At 30.7% G+C, this 8,767-nt stretch overlaps 1 protein-coding gene across 2 annotated transcripts; it reads right to left on the bottom strand.

Moving 5' to 3' along the window:
* Positions 1-5,875: 5,875 nt before the first annotated feature.
* On the bottom strand, positions 5,876-7,939 carry LOC107887184 (transcription factor bHLH162). 2 transcript variants are annotated; one of them, XM_016811349.2, is made up of 4 exons: positions 7,823-7,939; positions 7,513-7,704; positions 6,361-6,699; positions 5,876-6,264 (listed from the first exon to the last, which is right to left on the bottom strand). In XM_016811349.2, exons 2-4 carry the CDS (start codon positions 7,651-7,653, stop codon positions 6,190-6,192), a joined length of 555 nt encoding a protein of 184 aa, XP_016666838.2. In that variant the 5' UTR covers positions 7,654-7,704; positions 7,823-7,939; the 3' UTR covers positions 5,876-6,189. The 2 variants fall into 2 exon arrangements, with proteins under 2 accessions (XP_016666838.2, XP_016666839.2); XM_016811350.2 differs by having other exon boundaries at positions 7,819-7,889.
* Positions 7,940-8,767: the final 828 nt, after the last annotated feature.

Here is an 8,767-nt window from a genome sequence, read left to right as displayed (position 1 = left end):
CTTAATTAGTCTAGTTTCTTATAAAAGAGACCTTGTGAGCAAAGAAATTTCCTATAAAGAGATATTTAAAGTTGTGTGAGACGGTGTCAAAATGACTCCGAAATCCCCTGTTCTGTTTTTAGAAAATCATTATAAATTGTACAAAAATGGTTATAAGATAAAATTTATATGCTTAGACTCCTTAATGAGTCTAGTTTCAAATGAAATCAAATACAACACATTTTGAATTCTGTAAAATGAGAAATTTGATTCGTAGTGAAGAGTGGTCAGATTAGTCAAACAGTGAAACAGGGGAAAATTTAAGAAAAATCTGGTATTGATTGGCCAAACCTAAAATTCTGGAAATTTTATGTATGGAAGATATACGAGTCTATATTCAGGAAAAATTAACGGCAAGTGATTTGGAGTTTTGCAGCTCCGGTTATAAATAATTTAGTGACCATTGCTCAGGAAAACAGCTCGTAGTGAATATGTGATTTTGTTGTAAACATGGATAAAACTTGTTTTAGTTGCTCATAAGCTATTGATTAAACCCATACTTGAATTCTAAATCGTGATATTGTAAGCTTATGAGTATTCGAATATGAAATGATAGTATGGCGTAAAATTGAATTATTCATTGGAAAGTGATGGATGTAGATTCGGCCAAGACCAAGTCTATACATGATAGTATATGTGGTATGTGAAGTATATTTGAATAAATGTGAAAGTGTATATATGTGATAAGGCCTAATGGCCGATGTGATGAATGTGAAAGTGTATATATGTGATGTATATATGTGATGAGGCCTAATAGCCGATGTGATGAATGTGAAAGTGTATATATGTGATAAGGCCTAATGGCTGATGTGATGAATGTGAAAGTGTATATATATGTGATAAGGCTTAATGGCCGATGTGATGAATGTGAAAGTGTATATATGTGATAAGGGCTAATAGCCGATGTGATGAATGTGAAAGTGTATATATGTGATAAGGCCTAATGGCCGATGTGATGAATGTGAAAGTGTATATATGTGACAGGGCCGAGTGGCCAACGTGATGGATGTGAAAGTGTATAGATGTGATAAGTCCTGAAGGGCATTTGTGTCAGTACTATATCCGGGTTAAAACCCCGCAGGCTTTATGCGAGAATATTATCACTGATTAATGTCCGTAAGCTTCGTGCTCGTACTATATCCGAGCTCTAAAGACCCGATGACTACGTGTGGAGATTATGTCCGGGTAAGACCCGATGACTACGTGTGGAGATTATGTGCGGGTAAGACCCGATGACTACGTGTGGAGATTATGTCCGGGTAAGACCCGATGACTACGTGTGGAGATTTTGTCCGGGTAAGACCCGATAACTTCATATGGAGATTTCGTCTGAGCTAAAGGTCTCACCGATAATCCGAGTAGAGGTTAAAGCTATAAGACTTCGTAATAAGAATTGCTTATAAATATATTCAATGCGAAAGGTTAAACAGGTATGTACTCCAAGTTTATATGTGAGCTTGATTTGAACTAAATCATAAGGTAGTTATGTGATGCATACGAGAGCAATCTATGAGACTATTCCTATGATTATGTGACATCGGATCAGTGTGAGAGGTTATGTGAAATCATACAATAGATCTATGTCACATGAGCTCACTTTTATGTGAAGGTTTATCTGCCTATTGTATATGATGAGATGTGCATATTCGGTAAAGGGATGGTATGCCTGAAGGAAGAGGGAAATAAAAAATACGAACAACTATGTTATGATTTGATTGTTATCTGTTGACACTGCTTAAAACTTACTAAGCATTATAATGCTTACTCCGTTTATTTTGTTTTCTCTGTTTTATAGATCTCATTGCGAAGCTACAGGCTCGGGGATCGTCAGCAACTAGTCACACTATCACTATCCACTGTTTGGTACTGCTATGTTTTGGATTATCTTATGGCATGTATAAAATAGACTAGTGGCGGAAGAATATTTTGGTTAATGTATATAAGCCATGCGAAAATGGCATCTTTTGAATGTTTACTTAGAGAAGTTTAAATTTTATCCCTGGCTGTGCTTAGTACTTATCTAAATGAATGACCTTTATTTCAAGAAAAAGTTCAAAATTTTACGGTTCTGACATGAGTTACAAGCCCGGTAATGCCCCTTACCTATTCCGGCGACGGTCACGGGATAGGGGTGTTACAAATCTCGAATCACCTTCAACGTATGTTTTGTGCCTCATAGGCCCTTATAAGGGACAATTTTCATGAAATCGAAAAGTTTTAAAGCTGAACGAAATTTTATGGCTGGTTTTGAGTGAATGTTAATGTTTTAGCCCGATAATACCTCGAACCTTGTCTCGGCGTCGGATACGGGTAAGGGGTGTTACAATTAATACAATAGGTAAGTTATTTAAATGTTAGGTTAAACCTTAAGTGTCTCTATTATCTCAATATATCAAATTAATAATGTGGTCTCGACATGTATAATCGAAGCAAATTCTAGAATAATAAATCAAGTTGACATACTCACAACCAAAAATAAAATGAGCACGAAAAAAATTCTCTATAGGCTCAAAAGCTCACAAAAAAATTATCATTTTGATGTCAAACTTGCAATTTTAAATTTTCAAGATAATTCTTCAATTCAATGAGACAACCTAAATTATTTATTTCTGAAAAACAACTTATCATGCTTGACTCTTTTGTGTATCAACGTATAAATCGTACAATGCACAAACTTATAGAAATTATTCCAAAACTAAATCAATATTTAAGAGAGAGAGAGAGAGAGAGAGAGAGATGAAATTGCTCTAAATTTGGATGATTTCGCCAGAATAGTGAAATCCAGAATCGTAGGCAAGCCTAAATTAAGTTTATTGTTTCGAGCACACTAATAAGAAGATATACATAAATAAAATAAGATAAAGAGATAACAAAATAGAAAAACAATCAATAAAACAATAACAGTAAAAATAAAATAAAAATAAAATAGAACATATAAGTGTAAAATATAAAACAAAAATAACAAGAAAAATAGAAATAGAAATAAAAAGAAAAAAAATCTAAATAATTCAAAAGAAAATAACAAAAAAATCTAATACTATTTTAATAAAACTTAGCATAATAAAAATGGAAATAGTAATACTAAAAATAAATAAATAAATAAAGGGAGGATGATTGGTTTGGTGAGTACCCACGCTGGTGTTGGAGGAAGAAAGAAAGAAAAAAGAAATGAAAATCCGCCAGCATTAAAAGAGGGTACATGATCATGTGCCAAGCCATATGAGTCACATGGTCATGTATCTCTTCGAAGTCATGTGGCCTATTAGAAAATTTTAAAAAATTGCTCTAATGTTCACACAGTCCGTGACACGTCCGTGTGTCCTGGCCGTGTGAGCCAAATTTTAAAAAAAAAATTAGCTCCATGTCTCCCCACCATTACCTATAGGCTTGAGCTTGTAAGACTCTACCTTATTTGGCTTTTTACAATCTAGATTAATCAATGATTTAAACACAACCATGTCTTTGGTAAAATCCTATGAACCTCTCCTTTGCAACATTTTCTTTTAACAAGTCAATCTATAAAAGAGAAAAAATGTATATTTCTCATCCAATCTAGAAAAGTGCTGCATGGATTTTGTAAACTCTTGCACATACGTCTGTAAAGTGCCTTGTTGTGTAAGCCATCATGGTTTGGCACAAGTGTCTTCCTTAGTATGCTAGAGCTAAATTGTTGCCTAAGTTTTATTTGAAATTTTGCTTAAGTCCCAGTTGTAGAATTTTCGTGTTTCAATCTATTCATCTATAAGGTAAACACAAGAAAGCAACATTAGTAAAAAGCATAAAGGTGATAGTTACCTTAATAATTTTTAAATATTTTATTATTATCTTATTATTTTTAAATATTTTATTATTATCTTATTATTTTTAATAATTATTGCATAAAGGTGATAGTTACCTTAATAATTTTTAAATATTTTATTATTATCTTATTATTTTTAAATATTATTTAAAAAATCATGTCTACAATAAAATTGAAGGAATTGTTTGAATTTGGACAACAAATTTTTTGAACTTATTCAACACTTATAAATTTTAAAATTTATAATAATTTTTAAAATCAATATGTTCGACCACAAGCTTAAATATTAGAGTTAGAAATAATTTTTAAAATCAATATGATGAACCACAAACCTAAACATTAGAGTTAATCTTTTTTTTTTTCAAAATCACTTTTCACTTAATATATTTGTTCAAACTCGTCTTTACATGGTTTCAAACTTGAAAGGTTAGCTCTTGGTGGCAAATAATTATTTTATATTTTTATTTGAGAGAAATTATTTTCAGATAAGTACAAAATCAAGCGAAATGTAATTTACTAGTTAATTGATCACGTGAAAGCTTTGTGGAATATAAAAAAACTGTGAATTTGATGCTAATAAACAAGTAATGCTGAAGATATTTATTGTAATGAATATTTAAGGTGCAGGGGACTAATCATCAAGGTCAAGTTTAATTTATTTAAAAATAAAAATAAAAACAAAACCAACATGAAAACTATAAAAATTATAAATAGAAAGTATATTTTGGACGGAGAAAATGAACCCTGTTAGTTTACGGAACCTTACCGTTGATTGTTGACAATGTTATTTCGCAATTTTATGATAATTATAATAGATTTTGTTTTCTAATTATTCTTTTCTTTAAAAAAGGAAAAAAGGGGTCACCGAATCGGTTAACTCCGGCTTTTAGGAACTTTTAATCTGATCTTCTCTTGGCTTCAAGCCCTTAGTCTTGTTCGTTCTTAGTTTTTTCTCCATTCATCGCATTTTATTGATAATGAATAATAACTTATTTGTTGTTTCAATCTTATAAAAAGTTATTTTAATCTTTAATTTAATTTTTAATTTTTAATTTTTAATTTTTTTAACTTTTAGATATATTTTTTTTCAAATAACTTAAAAATGCTAAATAATCCTAAAAGCTGGGTCTTGCTCAATAGCTGAAACCACCAAATCAAGTGGAGCTTCAAGAAGCTGAAGGGATAACTTCCAAGAGAAATTAATTTTTGCCAATTGATCAATAATTAAATTACACTCTTTGGGAACATACTTGATTTCTCATTGTCCTTTAGAACGCAAAAGTCTTAATTAAATATGTTTTTTTAAACATCTTAAAACGAAGAAAAAAAATTATTTTTTTTTAATTTTGATGGCATTGTATATATATAGATTCTCACATGGATTACACCTCAATATTTAATTAATTTTTTAAAATTTTAAAATTCAAAAAAAATTATAAAGATTATTTTTTAAAAAAATTATTTAAAATTATTTAATTTATAAAAGTATTTTAAATTTTAAAATATTAATTAAATGTTGACCTGTTATTTACATCATAATCTACATGTATGTCACGTCAATAAAATTAACAAACGTTTTACTTAGTTTTTTTTATCTATTTTAAGGTGATTTGATAAAAAAATGTAAGTTTAAAAATTTCAAAAAAAATTTAAATGAAGAACTAAAATATTTTTTTTTTATAAAATTGAAGGGAAAAAGAAAAATCTTTTATGTCTTGATAAAAGGCGGAAGCGTAAGTTCTTACAAGAAATGCGTGGTAGGAACACATCAGGAAAACAAAAACATGGACTGCCTATCCAATTTAACATTGGATGCCACATCAGTACAATGATGAATGGATTTTAAGAACGAATTTCTTAATTCTATAAAAAGTAATTTGTTAGGGATAAACTTTCCCAATTCATTTAGTAACAATAATATTCGATTTATTGGAACCTAATTTTTTTTTTAACTTATATATATAGATGTAGATAAATAAACTCTGAAGTTCATAAATTATTTGTTTTACTCGATAATTTTATAATAAAACTATAGGCTAATAGGAAGGTCAATTTTATTCGATAGCTAGTGATCATTGTTTTAGAACGTGGGTTCCATTTTGAAATCGCTAGGGAAATAGCGATTTAGGAAACAAAAAATTTTACAGTTCAGCAAATTCTCATGGACGGAAGGACAGATTGTAGACTACAGGATAGCCACCATCGAATCCGACTCAACAATCAAACCCTTCTAGTCACCTAATTCGATTTGATAAAATTCTCCGAACCCTTTTAGTTCTGTAAAATTGGAGATCCCCCTCCAACGGTAAGCTAAGTACAAATAGCAGACCAAATGAAACCACATCTTTGTATTAGTAACTCTTAATCAGTTCTTGCAGTCTCTGACACACCCTTGTAGTCTCTACACCAACTCTAGAAAGTTTAGCCTGCAATTTAACAAAATTAAACCATATTAGAGAGAGAGAGAGAGAGAGAGAGTAAATAATTAAAGCAGAATCAATTGGATTAAGTGGTCGCCTCACCTGAGCATGAAGGGTATGAAAAATCTTGCCACCCACAGTGGAAAAGCTGGCACTTACAACTTCAGCCCCTTCTTGTTCAAAAATGCTAATAACTTCATATAGCATGAAGTTTTTATTCAATCCGGTTATCAGAACCAATTCAATGCTTGACCCGAAATCTCTTAATTCAAGCACAGGCGAAGTTAAACCAACCGATGCTGTCCTCTCCATCATGCTACTGCTTGCTTCCGTGGATCTCATTGCTTCTTCTTTCAACCTCTTTAATTTCTCTATCCTTTCTCTCAAATGTTTTATATAGGCAGCTGCAAGATCAAGCTGGTCTTGTTGTGATGCAATTTCCTGCAAAACCCCCATAATTTGTTCATTATTAACAGTCTAAAACCCTGGTTGATTCAGTGATCACAGGAGAAAGATATTATCATGTGACAAGGATAATTTGTCTTTTGCTTTGTCCCTACTGAAAATTTCGAATCACCAATATTACCAGCAACAATTTTGCATTGGAGGATCTAGAAGACTAAAGGTTGTCCACAGAAATGCACTCGTAATCTAATCAACGGATAGAATTAAAAGACATAAATTATTTGTTGATAAATAGCAATTCCTGATAAGGATAATACTGCATATTCTTGTACTTACCTGTAACAATCTCTATGGTTTTAGAGGGAAAGAAAAGTGAGGGTAAGATAAGCCCTTTGATTTGACATTTTAGGATGGGAATTAAATTGGATACTTACTGAAATATTATGAGTACAAGTCCAAAGAAAATAATCCCTCCATTTAGTTTATATACAAAATAGCCCATAAAAGATTGAGAAGTCGTACGTATTGGATTTTCAATTTTCATATATAAATATATATATTTATATGCTGAATGAAAGATAAAAAAAGGTGTACTTAGTTAGGGTTCAACAAAGCTTGACACCTCCAATACGACACTTAAATGAAAATCTAAATGCAACAATCTTTTAAGTTGATGATTAGAAAGGTTGATCTTTAATCATTAGTGAGAGAATACATCAACTCCATGTACTCGCCAATAAATTATTTATTAACAATACATAAATATGCCCTTCGAATGACTCTAAGCTCTTCCATTACCACAACACATGACTGATGAAAAAGTAACATGTAAAATAAAAGAAAAAGTACCTTGGAGGGTTTGAAGTTGTGGTGAGGAATAAGAGAGGCAAGCTTAAAACACAAATTTTTCATGTCATTTCTGCGCTTCTTCTCGATGGCTTTCCTATCAGGTTTAGAATTCGACTGACCGCCACAGCTGTTCTTCTTCATCTCTTACCGCTCGAAGCAAAAGCAAGTATTCCCTTGGATATTATTGACTGACTGAAAAGAAAGAAAGAAAATTATAGCACTGATACAACATATTTTGGGGATAAAGGCTTTGAGGTCATAACGCGGAGCTAATATATATATATATAGTGATTAGCTATGACCTACCTACCTTTGGGTATTAATGCACAAGAAGAACAGGAGAAAGGAAACAACGCCGAAGAAGATCAGGTGAGAGCTTTGTTTTGTGGACGGCGGGAGACGAGTATATATATGTTGTGAAAGCAGCGAGGTCAGGTGCATTGGACCCGCCACCTTAAAAAAATTTAGTTCTGACCCGATTCAAAAAATGAGTTTAAAATTTTACTCGAATTTAATTTGGATAAAAATGTAAAAATTTGAATTCTGTCCGACCTACTCGTATTAAAATTTTTATATAAAAATAAATTTAAACAATATAATATATCAAATACACAAAATATTAAAATAAATATTTCTCAACATTCTATTTATTCTAAATATAAATTCGAAATTATAGATTTAGAATAAATAGAAATTTTTTATTTTATACCTATTTATATAGAATCAATCAAAAATCAATCTACCCGCGAGGATTAATTAAGAAAATGTGGTTTTGTTTATTTTATTCTTATCCAAGAAAAAAAAAGAGCGATTGGATCCGTTGAAATGCGCTTTAGTTTTCAGGGTTATACTCTGAGTGATCTCCCTGTGAGTGAGCTTCTGGGAAGGATTTTAACCAAGCAACTGGAAGCGACCAGTTCCAATCAACAAAGAATACAATAATTAGGAAAAAAACTATATTTTTATTTTTAGTTGTATTTGGATATTCTTTATTTTATTGTTTTAGTTTGCTTTAGTTTTAAGAATATTATTTTCATTTTTCTTAATTTAATAAATTTAATGAATATTTAAAATTAATAAAATAGAAAATTCGAAAATATAGGGCTATACGGACTCGAACCGTAGACCTTCTGAAAAAATAAAAAAATAAATTTAAATAACATTAATATAAATGCAACTGAATAAGTAAATACTTTTAAAATAGTAGCAAAATTAATAATAAAACAAGAGTTATACAATATCTAAACAATAATAA

The sequence above is a fragment of the Gossypium hirsutum genome, chromosome A03 (assembly GCF_007990345.1).
Source record: "Gossypium hirsutum isolate 1008001.06 chromosome A03, Gossypium_hirsutum_v2.1, whole genome shotgun sequence".
NCBI lineage: Eukaryota > Viridiplantae > Streptophyta > Magnoliopsida > Malvales > Malvaceae > Gossypium > Gossypium hirsutum.
Note: the sequence above shows the minus strand (reverse complement) of the source record. Positions and strands in the feature narration are given on the sequence as shown.

Bases quoted from the DNA above. Each gene is read 5' to 3' on its own strand.
- LOC107887184 (XM_016811349.2), bottom strand. From the start codon at position 7,653: ATGAAGAAGAACAGCTGTGGCGGTCAGTCGAATTCTAAACCTGATAGG. The intron at 6,700-7,512 runs GTACTTTTTCTT...GGGGTTTTGCAG, and splicing joins ACAACTTCAAACCCTCCAAG to GAAATTGCATCACAACAAGA. The intron at 6,265-6,360 runs GTGAGGCGACCA...GTTAAATTGCAG, and splicing joins TTCATACCCTTCATGCTCAG to GCTAAACTTTCTAGAGTTGG.